This window comes from Petaurus breviceps, unplaced genomic scaffold, assembly GCF_028583685.1.
Source record: "Petaurus breviceps papuanus isolate PSGF00001 unplaced genomic scaffold, PetGlider_PUasm1.0 186, whole genome shotgun sequence".
NCBI lineage: Eukaryota > Metazoa > Chordata > Mammalia > Diprotodontia > Petauridae > Petaurus > Petaurus breviceps.
In genome coordinates, this window is record NW_027185798.1 from 17,708,829 (window position 1) to 17,729,136 (window position 20,308).

The 20,308-nt window shown below is 41.4% G+C and overlaps 1 protein-coding gene across 1 annotated transcript in view; it reads left to right on the forward strand.

Annotated features, from left to right (window-relative positions):
- Positions 1–11,333: 11,333 nt before the first annotated feature.
- METTL16 (methyltransferase 16, RNA N6-adenosine) overlaps positions 11,334–20,308 on the forward strand; it is a 47,576-nt gene continuing 38,601 nt past the window's right edge. Inside the window, exons 1-3 of the mRNA XM_069089632.1 lie at positions 11,334–11,484; positions 15,613–15,812; positions 15,977–16,105. Coding sequence (XP_068945733.1) covers positions 15,978–16,105 — 128 coding nt within the window. The 5' untranslated portion in view covers positions 11,334–11,484; positions 15,613–15,812; position 15,977. The remainder of the gene's footprint in view (positions 11,485–15,612; positions 15,813–15,976; positions 16,106–20,308) is intronic.

Genomic DNA, 20,308 nt, shown 5'->3' on the forward strand with positions numbered 1-20,308 from the left:
AGAGGGTCCAGCTTGTGGCCGTCCTTCAGGGGTGAGGAGAAGAGGCAGGTGGATCTAGGGGAAACAACCTGACTATGGCTAAGGGTGGGGAAGAAGGAACACCCTGGCCCTTTACTCTCCCCTCCTATCCCGGCCACCAGTGATCTGACCTTCCCTGCGATCCCAGCTGTAGCTGTTGGTCAGTCATTTCAGTCTTCTTGTGATCCCATTTGGGTTTTTTTTGGCAAAGATATCAGAGTGATTGACCATTTCCTTCTCCAGCCCATTTTGCAGTGGAGGAAACTGAGGCAAACAGGGTTAAGTGACTTATCCAGGGTCACAAAACTAGTAAGTATCTGTGGGGAATGTCTTTCTTACTCCAGGCCCTGCACTTCATTCACTGTGCCACCTGCCTCAACAACCCCAAGATTTCCTGCTAAAAGAGAGCATTAAAAGCCGTCTAGACCATTTTATAGATGGTTTAGCCATCTAGACCATTCATTTTATAGATGAAGACATTGAGACTCAGAGAGGTTAAGGTACTTGCTCAAGGTCATGCAAGTAATAGGGGTCAGAGGCAGAATCTGACCCCAGATCTCCACAGCCCCAAGTCTCCACCCTGCCTTCCTTTCCCTAATCTCTAGTCTGCCCCTCCAAAACAAAGTTCCTGTTTCCTTCCTGTAGTTTTACTTTGATTTCAGTGATTTACCCAAGGTCACACAACAAAGTGAAGTGATGAGAATTCTAACACATGCCATCTGACACGTGTTTTTTTCCGGAACACTAGCAGTCTACTTAAAAAAAAAATTTGATATCTTTTATTTTTATATCACTCTGGTTTCCTAATATGGAATCCCTTCCTGCTCCCCCACCCAGAGAACCATCTCTTAAAACAAAGAACAACCATGACAAACCCCCCCCCCCCAACAGTTCACTTGGCCTGCTAATTTATTGAAATGTTTGGAGTTAAATAAAGACCTTTAAATCCCTTTCTCTAAACATCCATCCATATCTATGCCTATTATGGAAAGAGCATTTAATGCTCTTTTATTGAGGCAGGCAAGGCAAAGACAAATCAGCATTTTCTAGATTAGGAAATTGGAACCCAGAGTGGTTAGGTGACATCAGTTAGTCTATATCAGCATCCAACCTGGAATCCAAGTCATCTGACTCTGAATAGTACAAGCAGAACCTCTCCTTTGCTGTCTCCGAATGAAGGGCTCTGGGGCCCAGTCTCTCCTGAGCATAAAGGAAGGAAAACATGTCAGTAGATTTGTTGGGGGAGGTGGCAAGGAGATTCCAATTCTAACAACAATGGGGAGGAAGGGAGAGATAAGGTATTAAAAATAAAAATGTCTGGTACCAGAAAAAGGTGATATCTCCTAAAGCCTTTGGAGACTGAAGATCAGAGGGGACCTTTTTGGTTCTTGGAGCCCCTGCTCTAAACAGAACCTCAGGCTGGCTGCATTGGCTAGTCCAGAGAGGCATTTCTTATTTTTTCCATGTGACCTAAGCTCTCAGGAAGCATTGGATCTCCCTCCCTGCCCCCCCCCCCCCACTTCCATACTCATCTCAGCAGGACAGCTGGAGTGGAATCAGAAGTTCAGGGGGAGAGAAGGGGCCTTGAAGAGACAACCTGACCACCAGTGCAGGATTGGACTAAGCAGGGGAGAAGGGGCAGCCTGTCTCTGCCACCCCAAACTCCTTCACCTCTCAAGGCCCCTGCCTCAGAACTTGTGAGGATCTGGGCCCCAAATTTGTCAGGATGAACTGAGTCCAGGCACGCTGTCCCAGACTTTTCATGGGTGAATGTTCATTTCCCATATCTAACAGATACTTCAAACAATGTATACTCCTGGCTTCCTTTACAACAGCTCTAACGCCACCTGACTCAGGTGGCCTTTCCTGGTACCCAGGGCCGCTAGTGTCTTTCCTTCCAAGGCTACTTTCCATTTACTTTGTTTTGGGTTTTCTATTTACTGCTTTATGTATATGTTGCTTATATTTATATTGTCAGTGCTTGGCACACAGCCTGGAACATTTAGTAAGTGTTTAATAAATGCTTATTGGCTTAAGGACATATAAGGCAGGATATATTTGTTGTTCAGTCATGTCCAACTCTTTGCAACCCCATTGGGATTTTCTTTGGCAAAGATACTAGACTGGTTTGCTATTTCCTTCTCCAGCTCATTTGACAGATGAGGAAACTGAAGCAAACAGAGATCGGTGATTTGTTCAGTGTCACACAGCTAGGAGATGTCTGATGGCAAATTTGAACTCAGATCTTCCTGACTCCAGGCTCAGCACTCAAACCCCTTGTACCATCTAGCTGTCCCTTTGACTTTAGAGATGGTTAAAATTCTCCTTCCTGTCTTACCTGAAGTTTCGTATGGTCTTTTCACAGGTCTAATGGGGGAGAAGGTGACCAGTAGTAATCAATACATGGGGTGGGGGGGAGCAGATGTCACTTAAAACTCACTTTGCCCTATTGTCGAGTGAAGAATCAGGAGGACAACCTGTACCACGAAGAACAACACTGTGAAAACAAATAATTTTGAAAGATTTAGTAACTCTGACTAATACAGTGATCAACCATAAGTGCAGAGGATGAATGATTTTGAATGCTGCCCATCTCCTGACAGGGATGATGGACTAGGTCTGCAGAGTGAGACATGCATTTTTGGACATGGTCAATGTGGGAACATATTTTGCTTGGCTATGAATATTTGTTGCAGAGGTTTTGTTTTTCTTTTTTTTCCCAGTTTTGGGAGAGGAGAGAGGCCAACTGCTTGTTAATTTGAAAAAGAATTAACAAAAGGAAGAGACAGAATTTTGCTATTGCTTGAAGGATGAGAGGGTCAAGAGAAGATTTTTTTTTGAAGGATGGCGAGATCTGGATAAGTTTGTTTGCAGTTGGGAAGGAAAAAATGGTCTAAGAAAGGCTGAAAATGAGAGAAAATGATGGTTGAGGGACAGATTACTAGAGAAAATAGGAGAGGTGAGATCAATGGCATGAGGAGAGGAGTTGGCCTTGGCAAGACCACTTCTTCCTCCAAGCCTGAAGCAGAGGAGGGGAGAATAGCGAATGATGTTGGCAAGATTTAAGATGCAGATTTGGGGGGGAAAGGAGCTCATACTGAATGGCCCCAACTTTCTTCTGAAGCAAAGTCTCCTGCTAAAAGGGGGAGCAGAGGAGGTAGTGGGGAGGGGGTTTGAGGAGAGGAGAGAAGGGTCAAAACAAATGCTTGTGGGGAACATGGTATGGAGCCTATATGGAAAGAATATAGAATTGTCAGACCCTAGTGAGGACCCAAATAATTTGAGGTAATTTTTTTCTTTTAGTAAATCATTGTATGTACAGTTTCCTCACATGAGTGTTAGTGAGTGTTCAGCAGCAGGTGTTTGGAAGCAGAGAAGGCAGATGGTGGGGGCAACCCAAGCCTGGGGGCTGGGAAGTGATAAACCATGTTTAGGACAAGCGGGGAAAGTAATTTGAAGATAGAATACAGTGTGAAGTTGGTCTCATTGTAAAGGATGAAAAATGAAGCCAGAACAGACTGTGAAAGCAGTAATGGAGGGGAGTGATTAGAAGAGACACTGAAGATGGAGAAGAGATACAGAAGGGGTTGGGCGCAGGGAAACAAGTGAGGATAGGAAGTTGTAGTCTGATATGGGGTATCCAGAGTTCTGGACCAAGGAGGTAGATTATGGGTGATGCTAAGAACTAGGGTTTGACCGTTCCTCTTTAGGGCTGAGGCAAAGCAAAGGTCTCTGGGAGTTTAAGAAGTTGATGAATTGAGTGTTTGGAGGAACATAGCTTGTATATTGAAGTTCCCAAATTTAAGGCAGTGGTTGAAGTGGAAAGACTGTGAACCAGATAGTAAACCAAAGGATGGTACCAAGGATGGACTGGACTGCTACCAAGTTCAAGAAAGGGTGGTTGATATATAATAGCTATCATTTATATAGAGCTTTAAGATTTGCAATGTATTCTTCAGATATTACCTCTTAGTCCTGGGAAAATAGGTGCTGTTATTATCCCATATTAGAGATGATGGTTGGGGACTGAGGTGGACAATGGTTAAGTGACTTGCCCAGTCACATAGATAGTGTCTGAGGTCAGATTTGAACTGAGGTCTTTTGGACTCCCAGGCTAGTGTTCTATCTACTTGGCCACCCAGCTGCCTCTCCACTTGGAGGGACCGAACCTCAGAGGAGAGAGGTTCCTGGTTGACAGAGGCTGGCTAAGGCTACTTCACTGAGATTTCAGTGAAGAGCAAAGAGGGTGTTGACTGTCCTTCTTGGTCCAGTACGCATGGGTGATGGTATGAGGAAAGGAGAAGTATGGGGCAAGGTACAGAAAAGGTACATCCAGTACTGGAGAGGGAGAAAAAGACATGTAGGTGTCTTTGGGGGAAGCCAAGTTTCTGTGATTGCAAAATGAAAGGAAGAGGTCAGATTTCAAGGGTAGTTGGTAGCAAGAGAATGCAGTTCCAGAAGGCACCACAGAATGTGGATTTGGGTGGAGATTAAATGGATGGGGAAAAGGGAGGGAATAAGCGTTTTTTTTTTGTTTTTTTAAGTGCCTACTCTCTGCTTGGCATTGTGTTAAGGGCTTTGCAGATATTATCTTATTTGATTGACAGGAATGAGGTAGCAGGAAGTCTTAAGGGGAAGGGAATGTTTGCTTAAGCAGCCTTTGACTTTGAATCACAGGGATTCTGAAAGGAAGAGTGTTCATTAGCCATAGGGCAGTAGACTGTTACACCCTACCAAGTAGTAAAGAGACCTGTACCCCAGAACCCTGGTAGGACTTTTTTTTTTAACCTTTACTGAAGGTTTCTTTTAAAAAATCATTTTTCCCAATTTTGTTATTTTAATTCTGAACTTGCTAAACATCAATATGCACAAACGTTTCCATATACAAAGGAGAACAAGAAAGAGGATTGTAAATGAAAATGTACTTCTCTGTTATGTACATATATGGTATTTTTTATTTTTTGCCTTTTGGAGGGCAATTAGGGTTAAGTAACTTGCCCAAGGTTACGCCGCTAGTTTTTTTTTGTGTGGGTGTTAAGTGTCTGAGGCTGGAAACGAACTCAGGTCCTCCTGACTCAGGGGCCAGCGCTTTACTCACTGTGCCACCTAGCTGCCCCCATATATGGTATTTTTTGAAAATATAAAAATTTTCATAGTAGTAACAACACTGCCCTTCTTGTCTCTGTCCCCTTCTTCATCTCTGCTCTCTTCTGTGTATTTTAAAATGCTTCATTAGCCCTCTTTTCTTATTTTATTTTGGCAACTCTCTTACTACCTTTATTTCTTTAACAACTCCTCCCTCCCTTGCAATATGTAAAGTCAAAACAATTTCATGCAATTGTTATTTCTGAAAATGTGTCTCATTCAACACCATCAAGTCCATCAAGCCTTAGCTAAAAGGTAAGAAATATGCTTCATCATTAGTCTTTTAATTTCAGTCATTGCATTGATCAGAGTTCTTAAAGCTTTCGAATTTGTTTTCCTTTATAATTGTAGCAGCTAGGTGGTGCAGTGCATAGAGTGCTGAGCCTGAAATCAGGAAGACCTGAGTTCAAATCTCGCCTTAGACACTTCCTAGCTGTGTCACCCTGGGCAAGTTCACTGAACCCTATTTGCCTCAGTTTCCTCATTTATGAATAGAGCTGAGAAGAAAATGGCAAACTACTTCAGTGTCTTTGCTAACACAACCCCATATGGGGTCCTGGAGAGTTGAACACGACTGGACAACAACAGAATTGTAGCAGGAACCCCCTAAGCCTACTTCCCCAACTTGTACTTAAACTTGAGGGTTGGCCCCCTCAGATGGCAGCAGCTACTCCCAGGTGCTTAAGGGCACCCTGGGGACCTCCGTTTCCAAAACTGTAGCATTAGAGGCCCGACCAGTTTCCTTTCCCTACTAGTTAGCTAGTAGACCCAATTACCTTAAAGAAAAAGATATATACTTAGATAGCATAGTAAGACAGGAGCTATGAAATATTCTATCCCGTGGATCTGGGGCACACTCTTGCACAAATATACCCAGCATCTGTGGAAAGAGTGGTTACAAAATTAGAGTACATTGATAGTGAGAAATATATGAAGGAAATGCATCTGGTTGGCCCATTTACCTCATGCCTCTGGCCCAGATTTCAGAGCCTGGATGTCCATTCTCTCCTCATGCAGCCCTCAGAAACCCCCTGCCAGGCACAGAGTCTTTGTTAGACAGGCTGCTCCGCTGGGCTTTCTGGGTCTCCTCCTCTCTGCCGTTCTACCCTGACTACATAGCCAACTTTCCTTTTTTGCTTCCTGAGGTCTTGCTCCTTCAAGCTACTGTACACATTTTTTTCTGTCACTGTGTCTGTCTTAAAAGTGCATTTCTGTTCCTTGATGGATGCAATGTTTCCTACTGGTGGAACAGTTCTAGGAGAAGAGAAGGATCCCTCCGTAGGGGCCTCCTTCACAAGGCTATGACTGGCTTTGCCTCTTTGAACTAAAATGGAAGTGTGTCTACTGATTTTAGGCTTAGCTATTTAAAGGTCTCCAGCCGTGTGGTCAGTTTTCCACCCTAGCAATAGCATTGCCTTTTCAATTCAATCAAAGAAAAATGTTTATATTTATAAAGGGATAACAAGGTATTCACACTTTATCTGTGACTATATTTTGGGGAGAGGGGTAGAAACCAGAGACCAACTCTACCTCTTACACAATATCTTCATTATTGTATGGATTTTTCTCCTGGTTCTGCTCATTTTACTCTTCATCAGTTGACACAAATCTCTCCAAGTTTTTCTGATCCCCCTCTTTCACCATTTCTAATGGCAAAAGTACTGTTCCATTACATTCATGTGTGTACCCTAGTTTTTTTCAACCTTTACCCAATTGACACCCACTTTGTTTCCTGTGCTTTGTGAAAAACTGACTGCTCAGTTACTTGAATTTTTCCCTCAGGCAGGAGGGGGTAGGTGAGGTCCCCTAGGCTAGTGCCAAAGACTTTGGACTCAGGTTCAGCTGATCTGTGGGAGGGATACCTACTGTTTGGACCTTCCATCCTTTATGCAGGGGTGAGGCACAGTTGACTGCCATATTCTTTCTATGATTCACCACAACTTCTCAACACAAAAAGGAGTCATGATATAAAATACTATATATTCATCTCAAGATAAAGAACTGATATTCCAATATGATGATATCTCCAATCAATGTAGATTGGAGCATATTTTTTTCCTTTATTTCTTGCTTTTTTAAAAAAAACCTGGCTACTGTGGAAATATGTTTTGCATGACTGCATAGGTATAATGGACTTCATATTTCTTTTCAATGGGTGGGAGAGAAAGTGGAGAGAGGCAGAGAATGGGGAACTAAGAATAAAAATAAAATGTAAAAGAAAGGAAAGGGAAAGGTTGATTATTGCTCTTGTGGTATTCTCACATCTACATACGCCTTTGTATTTCCTTTTGTATGACCTTCAGCTTTTATTCTTTAGAATCATGGTATTTTATGACTCACAGCCATGTCAATGTTAAAAAAAAAAGAGGGGTCTTTGTTTCAATGAGAAACTTGGGTTCATTAAAAGTCCTGTACAATTTCTCAAAGGCAATGTAGCCTACTCTTCTTCTTCTACTCAGTTCTGGTCTAGGTCGTGGTCCACCCACACTGTCTGTCCAAGGCATATGCACTGAAGGACCAGTTCTGTAAGTTGTCTGTCCAGCTGCATATCATAATCTAGACATGGACATTCTTCATCCACTTGGTTTTTCCTGTGTGGATAGTTAGGCTGAACTCTCTGAGTTTTCATGGATCTTATTTAGGAAGCACTTTGGTGTTCTAGGGCTTGATACAGTTAATACAATGTTATTCATAAGCAGGAACATCCGTGAGACCAAATTCTCTACAGCAGAGGTTCTCAATCTCTGGTCCATATATATATATGTAATCATTTTATATCAATTTAATAATCTCAATAAGGGCCAGAGCCTGAACTAATCAACAGAAGAGCCTGGACCTAACAGCTTCTTTGTTCTCTGACTTCCTATGTCAACAAAGCCAGATGGGGCTGACTTTATGGCCATTAAGGATAAGACCCTTAACCTGGGATACTACCTTGATTAATGGGACTTTTTTATATTAAAATTTTTTAACATATACTATGTTATGGCATGTTAATGGTAAAGAAAACACAGATATCCTGTGTCATAATTTCAATCAACACTTTGCCAATTCTCTTATTTTATTGTATTTACCACCTATTCAATTAAGAAAATTCCTTTTCTCATAATATGGTTAAACATTTATGGAGATCATAAATTTGAGTGACACAACCACCCTGAATTAGGATGGTTCTAAAATGTATTTAAGCTTTCTCATTCTTTTGTTCAGGCAGTCAGATTTTATATGGCTCCATACATGTATATATTTGCTTAGCTTTAAGGGAATAAACAATATGAGTTTATATATCACCTAGACTGTTTTTCTCCTTTAACCAAACTTTCAGGTTGACAGTATATGTATGTATGTATGTATGTATACACACACATATATACACACATACACACATATATACAATATATACATACAAACATATACATGTATTGTTAACTCTTTCAATATCATTAGTTTCCTGTGTAATTCTAAGTATTTTAATTTATTTATTTAAAAACATTATTCTGAGAAGGGGCTCATAGCTTTATCAGACTGCCAAAGGGGATCATAACACAAAAAAGATGAAGAACTCTTGATTTGTTTTGTTGGTTTTTTTTTTTTCGCTTTTTGGAGGGCAGTTGGGGTTAAGTGACCTGCCCAAGGTCAAATGGCTAGTTTTTGTGGTAAGTGTCTGAGGCCAGATTTGAACTCAGGTCCTCCTGATTCCAGGGCTGGTGCTCTATTCACTATGCCACCTAGGCACCCTGAAGAACCCTTGATGTACAGGAAATCCTCCTTACTTTTAGACTCTATGCTGAACATTCTCAATGGTAGTGGCATGCATCTTTGTAAGCATACATCTGCCTGTTTTGGATATGAATAATTATTAGGTAGTCAAACAAAGTCATCTCTGTTATATCTGTCAAGGAATCTTATGTGATTTTGAATTTGCAATCAATTTTAATAAATAAATGCTTAAATTAGTAATTAATGTTTAATACATGTCTATTGACTGACAATTTTGAGACTGTACAGAGGTGATGGCTCAACTATAAAATATATAATTTGTGGAAAACTGTTCATTCCCTTCTGAGTCCTTCATCATGGACTCATGTATGTATATTATTAGAAAGGTTCAATATTGGGAGAATAGACATGTGGTTTTGTAATTAATGATACTTTCTTGGCATCTTTTTTTTTGTTAATGAAATTTATGATTTATTTTAAGGTTTATCTATCTTCCCATATTCCAGATATCTTGACTCCAGTGTAGACCTTCTCCGTGTGTGTGTGTGGTGTATTTTATACACTCTTCCCATCTTTGCTTTCTTTATTACCATTTCTATATCTTTGTGCAGTCCACTAGGACTTTTGTTGTGAGAGATCCACTCTGAATAAAGAGTTTATAAAAATTTTTATGAATGGTTTTCATCTTTTTGTCTTCCTTTCAGTTTTATTCTTAAATAACCTCAGTCAGTCAATAAACCTTTATTAAGTGCTGTTGCGTGCTATGCACTGTGCTAAGCACTGGAAAGGCAAAAGACACTTGTTGCTCTCAAGGAGTTCCCAGTCTAATGGGTGAGAGAACATGTTAAAAACTATATGCAAACAAGCTGCATACAGGATGAATTGGAAATCAACAGCTGATATACACTAGAATTAAGAGGAGTAGAATTCAGAGGCTCCTCCATAGAAGGGAAGATTTTTCCTGGGACTTGAAGGAAACCAGAGAAGTCAGAGGACAGAAATGGGGAAGGAAAAGAATGACTTGTTTAAGTTGGGTTTCTCAGCAAATATTCTGTAAGCTTGTTTTACCCTCTACTATTTCTCATCTTGTTTCTCATCCCATTTGATTTAATGAGGTAAAATTGTTCTTAATCTTTCACCACCTTTCTAATTACAAATTAATTTATATTCCAAACTGGTGTTGATTTTGGCTGCCACATCTCTCCACATGGGAAGGACATCACCTGAGGCTGTTTCTATGTTTGTTTGGTTTCTTTGTCATAGTGACTGATTTTCATACTTAAGAAATGGTCTATATCAATGTCTGCTCTTTTATTCATTTCCTAATCGTTTATGTCAATAACTAGATCATGATGGAGTTGCCTCAATTGTGCAACATGTCTTCATATGTTTATTCTTTCTTCTAATTTGGTATTGATTTTGATTTTTACTTTACTGTTAATGATGAACTATATGTAATAAACTGATTAAAAATGACTCCCACATTTCCAGTCAGTCATTTGCAGTCTGGTAATAATAATAATAATAGCTAGTATTCATATAGTGTTTTAAAGTTTGTAAAGTGCTTCACAAACATCTCATTTTATCCTCCTAATCATCCTGGGAAATAGGTGATATTATCATTCCCATTTTACAGATAAAGAAACAGAGGCTAAATGACTTGCTCAGGGTCACACAAGTAGCATCTTTTTAAGCTGGATTTGAATTCAGGTCTTCCTAACTCTAGGTCCAACACTATCCATCAACCAAATAGCTGCCTGATAAAGTGTAATCAATTCACATGAAGCTAATCCAATCAAATAAGCATTTATTATTCGCTTACTATGTGCCACAAGGGCAACTGGGTGGATAGAGTGCCCGGCCTGGAATCAGGAAGACTCGTCTTGGTGAGTTCAGATCTGGGCTCAGACAGTTACTGGTCGTGTGACCCTGGTAAGCATTGGCAAGGGGAACCGATTAACCCTCCTTGTGCTCTAAGCTGCAAAGACCAGCACTGGTGGAGGGAGTTTCCTATGCTGCCCCTCTGGAATCACAGGTGTGGTCCCGCCCCCATCTGCCTTCCTATTGTCTCCCCCAATTGAATGCTAGCTCCTTGAGTGCAGGATGCACTTCAGTTTTGCCTTGGCATTCCGAGATCCCAGAATAGAGGGCTAGGGGACAGGAACTGGAACCAGAACACAGTAGGTGCTTAATAAATGCTTCCTGATTGGACTGAATTCCATTTCACAACCTTTCTTTAGCTCCCTGGGGCAGGGAAGCCTGACAATACAAGCCTAGGTGTTAATCACACAATCACATATGGCAGCCAGGCTGTTTCCTCGGCCCGCCACGTGCTTCCCCTCTAGGGCCCCCTAGCGGGCACTGGGAGCACTTCGTTTTTCCCTCCCTCCTTCCCCGGCTTGGGCGAGATGGGCCTCGGCTCTCGCGAGAGCTGCTTGCTCTGCCCTTCGGGTCGGGGCCACCAAGCCTCGCGAGAGCGGCGTGGCCACTCAGCCCGCGGCACAAGATGGCGGCGCGCTGGTCGCGTCGCGTTTGCGTTCGTTACTAGGGGTGGCGGGTGCCCGAAGAGGAGGCGGCGGCGTCTTGGAGCGAGTGGCCGGGGTAGGTTACAGCTGGAGCTCGGGGATGAGCGGGCCGAGTGCCGTCCCGCCGCCGACGCTCTGACGTTCAAGGGCCTGCGGGGCCGAGACCGGGCTACAGGGCAGAGGCCCGGCTGGGGGGCTGCGGGAGAGCCCCCGGCCCCAGGCGGCCGGACGGGCCCCAGATTGGGGTGCGGAGCCCGGGGGGGGTGATGGGGGTCTGGCCCCGAAGCTGATGCTGGGTGAGGGGGAAGGCGGCGAGGCCGACGGTCGGGGCCGGAGGAACGAGGCAAGGCCAGCTGAGGCACTGGGTTCAAATGCTGCCCCTTGTTCGGGTTCCCCGGGTGACCTTGGGCAAGTCACCAAAGCTCTTGGTTCCCCCAGGTGTAGAACGAGCGCGACCTGGAAGGCTCCTCTCCCCGGGTTGCAGCGTCGTAGTATCCATGTGTTGGTTTTGGCAAATTGCTTTTTTTTCTGGGATTTATAAGGGATCCAACGAGGGAAAAGTGTGCATATGTCCAGAAGTTAAGGCGAGGCAAAGCAAAACGTGGCCGCTACAATTTAAAGATTCCCGAACCAGTTCACTTTGGGCACGCTTTTAAGTGTCTCCCTAGACCACCCGCCCGGGGCGGAAGCATTTGGTCAGAGCATCAGGAAGCCCCTTTCTCATCCTGGGCCTCAGTTTCCCCCTCTGTCGCACGAGGGCATGGAGCCAGCTGCTTGTGAAGGGTCCGTTGTGTGGCCTGCGTGTCTCACTGCGGTCCGTGTCTGTGGAAGGAATGACTGGGGCAAGAGTCCGGTTGAGCCTCCTGAGAAACGTGTACATGACTAATTTCCCCAAAGACCGCTTTTATACCCAGATGAAGCGCCTTGGGAGCCCATGAGCTCAGTGGGTTGTTATCCAGAAAGCTCTTTGAAAGTGTAGAATTGACAGGTTTGTTACTTTGTAAGATTTTGGCATGAGGCCTTACTTTCAAGAAAATGATTAATTAAGCTTTTTGATTTCAGTCTTCGTTTTGGAATTTACATTTAAGTGAAAAGTGCTTGAAGAGAGTATGTATAAATGGGGAAGAAAATATTTGCCGCAAAAGTAACCTAAAAAAAAAGTTCTGGAGAGTGGGGGGAAGAGGAGGGCAGGAACAAATTGTGAATTCTAAGGTACCTAGCAATAGATGTCACCTATGTGGATTTTTTTTTAAAAAGGCATGATATTGCTAATTACTGTAGTTCTTTTTAATAGTTCACTAATCATTTATCAAATGCCTACTATGTGCAGAGCAGTATTGTAGACACTGAGAAACTTGTGATTTTGACATGATCCCCGTCTTTTTTGGAGTTTATATTCTGCTAGGGTTTATGTCACATACAGAAATAATATAGACAGTAGGGGAGAGGGCTTGTTATTGCTATAAAGAACTTCTGGATGAGGGAACTACTAATTCAGATCAACATCTCTGCATTAGAAAATTTCCTGGAACAACTGTCCTTATTAAAGTAGGGTCCAGGGATCCTTAGGGTTCCCTGAGACCCTTTCAGGGAAGAAGAGATGAGATTAGAACAATTTTTGTAATACTAAGCCATTTTAATTTTAGTATAGTAAATACTAGTAACCATAGACTGGGTCAACAAAAGCTCTTTGAGGTCGTCAGTAATTTTTAAGAGTGTGAAGGGCTCCTGAGACCAAAAAATGTTAAGAACCCAGACCAAGAGCATTGTCTAGGGTCTCACAGCTAGGTCAGTCAGGCTCTGAACCTGAGGCCAGCTTTATCCACTTCACTGCCCCTCAGTACATGCTAATAATTGACATAAGGAGAAGACCGATGCAAATGCCATTTTTTTTTTTTTTTTTGAGATGTGAACTTGGAAGCGGCATCACTGAGTTGGGGAGATTGGGAAGATTTTATGGGGAAGGTCACGGGAGTGGTGGTGCCTGTTCTCCACTGGTAGAAATCAAAGTGAAGGGAGTCTTATGGTCTATTTTTGAGCCCCTTTAAACCACTTTAGCACCAGCATAAGCCTAGGAAGGGTGTATTAAAATTTATAGTGGTTGGACAAGAAAATGCTTTTTTGGGATAGTCAGTCTTATCGACCACTGGAGCTGTGTATAACAGTCTTCTCTCTACTAAGTTCTTGTTCTACTCTCTCATGGTAGTGGGGAGGTTACCCTCGGTTCTTGAAGGCTATGTTGATAGAGCATAAACCCAGGCAGAAGCTTGGTAAGATGACCCAGGAAATAAGACTCTTCTAAGGACTTGCCCAGCTGTAGGGTGATGAATTTTTTCCTTTGCATGACAACTCATGAAGGCCATGCACCAGTTAACTGAGAGGTAGTGATCTACATAAGTGGAAAGAATAACCACATGGATGAAACTAGAACTATTTGCAGCATTAGAATCTTAGCCTGCAAAGCAATGAGGAAAATATTTTGTGTTTTTTGCATTACTCAGTCACCGGCCAATTATATTAATGACTTGGTGACTGTCATGTTAAATCACTGTTAACACAGAATGCCTTTTGAAGTCCACCTATAACATCCCTAATCTGGGATTCCCTGCCTCTCCAGAGTTTGGTGTACAATTGTTATTTGCTTTAGTAGTCATTAGTCTTAAGTTTCTTTCTTCCCTTTTAAAAAAAATCCTTCCTTTTTTACTTAGATTAATTTTATACAATATCTCTCAGGTATCCAATTGTATAGTCTATTTAGCAGAAATCTTCCTAGATTTCTCATTATCTTGCAAACATTCTCTCTGTTTAATGGGTTTATACACCATCTCTTCCATGTTGGATTTTGTATTTTTCTATCTTCCTTTTTTTGTTTTTCCATCTTTTTCTTTGTCATGTGCTTCACTCTACCCCTCTTCTCCCCATCCCCCAGTGCAGACAAGCCAGATTAAAATGTAATTAGGAAATATTTATAGATAATATTTCATTTAAAAACTAAATTAGTATGTGGCCTTCGGGAATATTTACTTACAGATTAGTAGTCCCTATTTCTGAGCTTAACACTTGTTCTTGGTGACCCTGTCCATCAGATACTGTTGACAGTTACCTAACCTTCCTGTTAGGGTCTGGTACTAAGGAACTAAGGAGAGCAGTGAGCAGCTTTTGGGCCAGAGGTATACATCCCTCTTTGAGAAGTTGAACAAGAGGGTGCAGCCTCCTAAGGCACAGTCTTTAGGTTTCCAATGTAGAGAACAGCAGAGAGGGAGAGAGATTCTCCCTCTTCCCCCACCCCCAGACTGAGGTGAAATTGCACAGTGTTTGTAGGAGAACCCTGTGTAGTTTCTGAGTATTTTATATATCTCTGTCCCATGGACTTGTATATGAACCTGTTGAGTTCCTCCTGATCAAGAACACTTTCAGTTTTCAGTTTAAAAAAGAAATTCTGCACTTACAAAAATCATTTTAATGCTGCACGTGTAAGGACTTGAACTGTTGCAGATGGCTGAAGGACTAAAGTGATGTAAAAAGAGTGGGGGAGAAACTATCTTGAAAAAAATACTTTTTCCAGTAGCTGAATATATTTACCTTGTTATTAGTAATTATCTTTTAATTCCTCAAGAAGATTATAATTTCTTTAAGAGAGGAAGTATCTTATCAACATTCTTTCCCCAGCTGGAGATATGGAAACTTGAAAAGGAAAAATTTGAGGGGAAATCTTTAGTTCTTTGGTTTAAATCTGGCTCCAGGACACCTACTGGTTCATTTTCCTCAACTCTAAAATGAAGATAATGATAGAATCTGTCTCCCAGGGTTATTTTGAGGATCCAATGAGATAATATTTATAACATTCTATTATAGATAATTGTATTTATAAATATTTATAAATCACATTGTCTGACATACAATTGACACTTAATAAATGCTTGCTCCCTTCCCTCTTCTAAGTTTTTGGAAGGGAGCTCACAAAATACCAACTTGAAAATATCCTTGACCAATCCTAGTCTTGGAATAGAGGCGGGAGCAATATTTGGATCTACTTCCACCTAGTGCTTAGATTAGTGCGTGATTCCAGAAGACTTTTTGGAATTTTGACTTGACTATATTCATGGTTTTATGACTTTTTCCTGAGACTTCCAGGTTGTGTATATATATATTTTTTCCCCCTCTTTGAAATAAATTCAATAATTTTTATTTTGTCTTAATATAGATTTCTTCAACCCTTTGAGACAATTGAAGACACCCTGGGGTATAAGTGAAACCAGAGTTGAGAATCACTTGCTTGAGACAAGGAACCACTTGTTCTCTACCATATCAGTTGATTGCAGGAAGATGACCTGCGTCTCACTATAACACTGAGGAATACAAGAGACACTGAATCTTATCACGTAAATTGACACTCCAAAAAAGGTAGCTGTCCCTTTCCTTTTTATAAAAGATGATGCACTTATATTTTAAATTTAAATTTTTAGTTTTTTATTTGATTGACAAAGATATAATAGGATTAAGTATGAACTATTGTAGTAACTTGTGTTTTCTGTTCTGAACTAAAAGTTACTATTTTATTCTTTTAGGATGGCTTTGAATAAATCAATGCATGCAAGAAACAGGTACAAGGATAAGCCTCCTGATTTTGCATATCTGGCATCCAAGTACCCAGATTTTAAACAGCATGTCCAGATAAATCTGACTGGAAGAGTGAGGTAGGTCAATAGGTCAACAAGGAATATTTGATTTGTAAGGGATCTTGATGATGTATAATTTAAATATAATATACATTATGGAGATGAGGAGACATTATGGGTATGTATCAGGGCCATTATATATATGACTGGGGATGTATAGTAATTCAGGGAGGGAGCAGGAAGGATGGGTTCAAGGGGAGAATAGGTTGGCCGAAGCTGAAAACTGTGTTTTAGAACATCCTGTATTGTGGTAGTAAACATTGTACAAGAAGATCCTGCTCCTCTCTCTTTATCTGTACACTAAATGGAACTGCTGCCTTTGTCCCTGGTAGCTGCATAGTGATTAGAAATGTGAAGCTTTCACACCTGCAGGCTGTAGGAGAGGTCTGCGGGTAGCAGTAATGACATCTAATCTAAGATTCAGCTACTTAGCCTGCCTGTTCCTCATAGCAGTAGTAGCTTTTCTTCTCTCTCCATCCATTGTGGGACATTGGGGAGTCTGGGAGCTAAGTTGGCACTTTCCCAGGATGGTGACCATTGTGCTTTTTCTCCAAGGAACTGGTAAAAGAAAAAACTAGGGATTTCCTAAAGTTCCCTTCAAGGTTGTGAAATTTAGGGCTAGGGACAGGACACTGCCTCGTTCTCTCTCCATCTAAGTGTCCATTCACAGTTTGGACGGTTCTACATGTTGCAAAAAACCCAAATGTATAAAATATCAATGGTCTTTGTGGAGAGATGGTGGGTCTTTAGATGAACAGCACCAAGGACAAAGTTGTAAGAATTTCCAGGCCACCCTGAGAGACAAGCAAGCTTAGTGAAGAGTGTTTACTTTGTGGTCAGGAGAGAAATGGGTCAGGATCCTGCCTTGGACACCATGTGATTGGCAGGTCACTTAATCCTCTGGGTCTTAGGCTCCCCCTCTGCTAAAAATGGGGGAACTATCTTACTTTATTGTGAAAAGCAGATTCAGCAATGAATAGAAAGTGTTTTGTAAACCTTAAAGCATATTATAAATATCAACATTTTTTTTCCTTTGGTCTTTTCACCTTTTGTGTGTTTTCTAGATATTGAGAGAAGGGGAATGGAGGGAAATCCCATTATTATCCTAGCTTTTTCTTTACCAGTCCTTCTTAAATTCACCTAGGTTCAAGGTTATCACCAAACCTATACCCACAATTCTCAGGAGATTTGTTTCATGTGACTCAGTTCAAATGTTTATTAAGTACTTAGAATAGAGTGTAGGTATTGTTTTCTTTTTCGTTTTCCTAGTACCCAGTAATGCACATAGTAGGCACTTCCTGCTTTTATGAAGTTAAGATGTTATCTCCATTTTCCAGATGAGGGTTCTAATGAGAAGAGAAGAAGAGGTGAGGGGAATGACTAAGGCATGAGAAGGAAGGGAGTCTGGCTTGTGTGATGCTATGAGACATGACCGCCAGCATGTTTCCAAAGAGCCAGCAGCAGGTGGACTAGTGATTGTTCAGGCCCAAGCTAAGCATCCATGGCAGGTTAACAATGGTGAAACCATTCTGTTCTTAGCTGGAGGAGAATGGATATGAGAGAGCAAGTTGGGGGGCTGAGGTCTGGGAACAGAGTTGACTAGGTGACTGCCCATGGGTGAGAGCCTAGGGAAGGTCCTTCAAGTTATTAGCCCATTGACTTGTCCTGAAAATACTCATTAAAGTGATTGATGCAGCTGTTGTGAATTGGAAACTGAGGTCTATGGATGTAGGCCATCCATCCAGTTTGTATTAAAGCTACAGTTAGAACTTGCACCAGCACATGCACACACTACCTCCAGAATGGCAATTCATTAGCCACCTTATCTGAAGGTAGTACTACTGCCGATTCACCCTTGGTAGGAAATATACACACCCCTGCAGGTGACATTCTTGCATGGTTAATCTTGCATGCTCTTACATGTGTTTGTGTCTCCTACCCTAGCCAACATTTAGGCATCCTGTCTATTGACTAGAAAGAAGTTGCTTAAGTGATCCATGCCAGTCATGAACTTGGTCTTTTGGGCCAAGTACTGGACTAGAAGCTCCGAATACAAAGACAAAAATGAAACAACTCCTGACTCACCAAGCTTAATCAGCAGCATTGATGCTATACAAGTAGGACACATATATCTGTCTGTTTTAATATTCTTCAGTGGACCATCCACCATGATGTCATCAGCTGTTCCTGGCTCGCCCACAGAAGCACTGATAGATAGATAAAGGGATTTTTTTCTTTTCCCTGATTTTGTTTCCTCCCTTCTGCATTCCCATCAGTGGTGGATATAGAGACCACAAAGTCAATCCACAATTGAGTCCCTTCAATTTCAGAAGCTCAGACTGTATAGCTTTTGTGAGGCATGAGATGGAGTCCATCAGCCTTGCATGATGTGCTTCATTCTCTGTGATTGTTTCCCTGTGTGTTCATGGTTATTGTTCATATTAGTGTCGAGACTGGGGTGACTTCTGTAGCATCTTGATGAGCATCTTCATTTCTGTGCTAGGATGACTTTTGATGGAGAGGTCAGAGGGGTTAATGTGAGTTGCTAGAGTCTGCTGTAGTGTTGGTGAGGGCTGGAGCAAAGGCACCACTGTGGGTTGGAGTACATGGGGTGGAACTTTAGCCAGAGGGAAAGGGACTTGAGAATGGCTTTGGTGGGGATAAGAAAGGGGGTTATTAAGATTAGTAGCTCATTTCTAATATTGTCCTAGTCTCCTCCCAGCCCCTGCTCTGGTCCTAGGAAAAGCTTCCTGTTCCCAACTCAGCTTGTTTTCTTTTCTTTTGCTTTTGCTTTTGCTTTTTGGAGGGGGACTGCAGGGCAGTTGGGGTTAAGTGACTTGCCCAAGGTCACATGGCTAGTAAGTGTTAAGTATCTGAGGTCATATTTGAACTCAGGTCCTCCTGACTCCAGGGCCAGTGCTCTATTCACTGTGCCACCTAGCTGCCCCTTGTTTTCATTATTTATAAAAATTTGGGCAGGTTTTGTTCTTATATCACCTTTATTTCCAAATATGTTCCTCGCCCAATTCTGCCGCTGAGCAATCCTTTGTAACAGGAGATAAAGACAAAAAAGAAAAGGAAAAAGAATGTAGTTTAGCAGAAGTAATGAGGTCTGCTGAGACTGATGATGCTCCCAGCATTTTACAGGCTCAGCAGCCCTCTGCCGAGACAGCGGGCAGGCATTGGCTTTCTCTGAGACATTAGCTTGGCTGTCCTCAGGGCTTTGCTGCTTGTTCTTTCCATTTGCATGGTTTTCAGTTTTACTGTTTTCCTTGTTCTGCTTCTTTTACTCTGCATCAGATCATATAAGACTTCCTATGCTGCTTTGAATTTTGAGACTTCTGTTCCTTTATTTTCCCTTACGACTTTGTTTAACCATTTCCCAGTTGGTGCACCCCTACTTTGTGTCCAGTTTTTTGCTACTACAAAAAATGTTTTTATAAATATTTTAGTGTAAGGGGGATCTTTTTTTTTTATGTGTGGTACATATAGATACACACATATGTATATAACATATATTCAAAGGTAATGAACATTTTAGTAACTTCTTAAGCATAAGTCCAAATTATTTTCTGGAATGATTGTACTAATTCTTAACTCCACCAAGAGTATTTTAGTTTGCCTGTATTTCCCCAGTCCCTGCAACATTTATTTCCACCTTTTATTGTCCTTGACACTTTGCTGGGTGTGAAGTAAAACACAGTTGTTTTGGTTTATGTTTTTCTTCTTAGTGATTTGCAGCAATCTTTCTTATGGTTGTTCATAGTTAGCAGTTCTTTTGAGAATTGTTTGCTTTAACCACTACCCATTGGGGAATGATTCTTGTTCCAATATAGGTTGTTGATTTCTTATATCTTTAAGATCAGGCCCTTATCTGAGACATTAAATGCAAAGGATTTTTATTCCTTAATTATCAACTTTCCTTCTTACCCTGAATTCATTGATTTTGTTCTTGCAAGTGCTGTTCAACCCTTTATAATTGAAATTATTATATCTTTTGTGTTTGCCTTTAACTCTTGTTTGATTAAGAACTATCCCTCTAGACATAGCTATGAAAAATACCTGATCTGGTTCTCTTCCGATTTTTTTTATTGGTATAATAAATGATTTGGATCCCAATTTAGTTCAAGCCCTTAGGTGTTTTTTTCTGGCCATTTCTTTGGCTTTTGCAAATTTTCCCTTTTACTTTTGCAAAGGCAGAATGACTTTTGAGATGGGGGA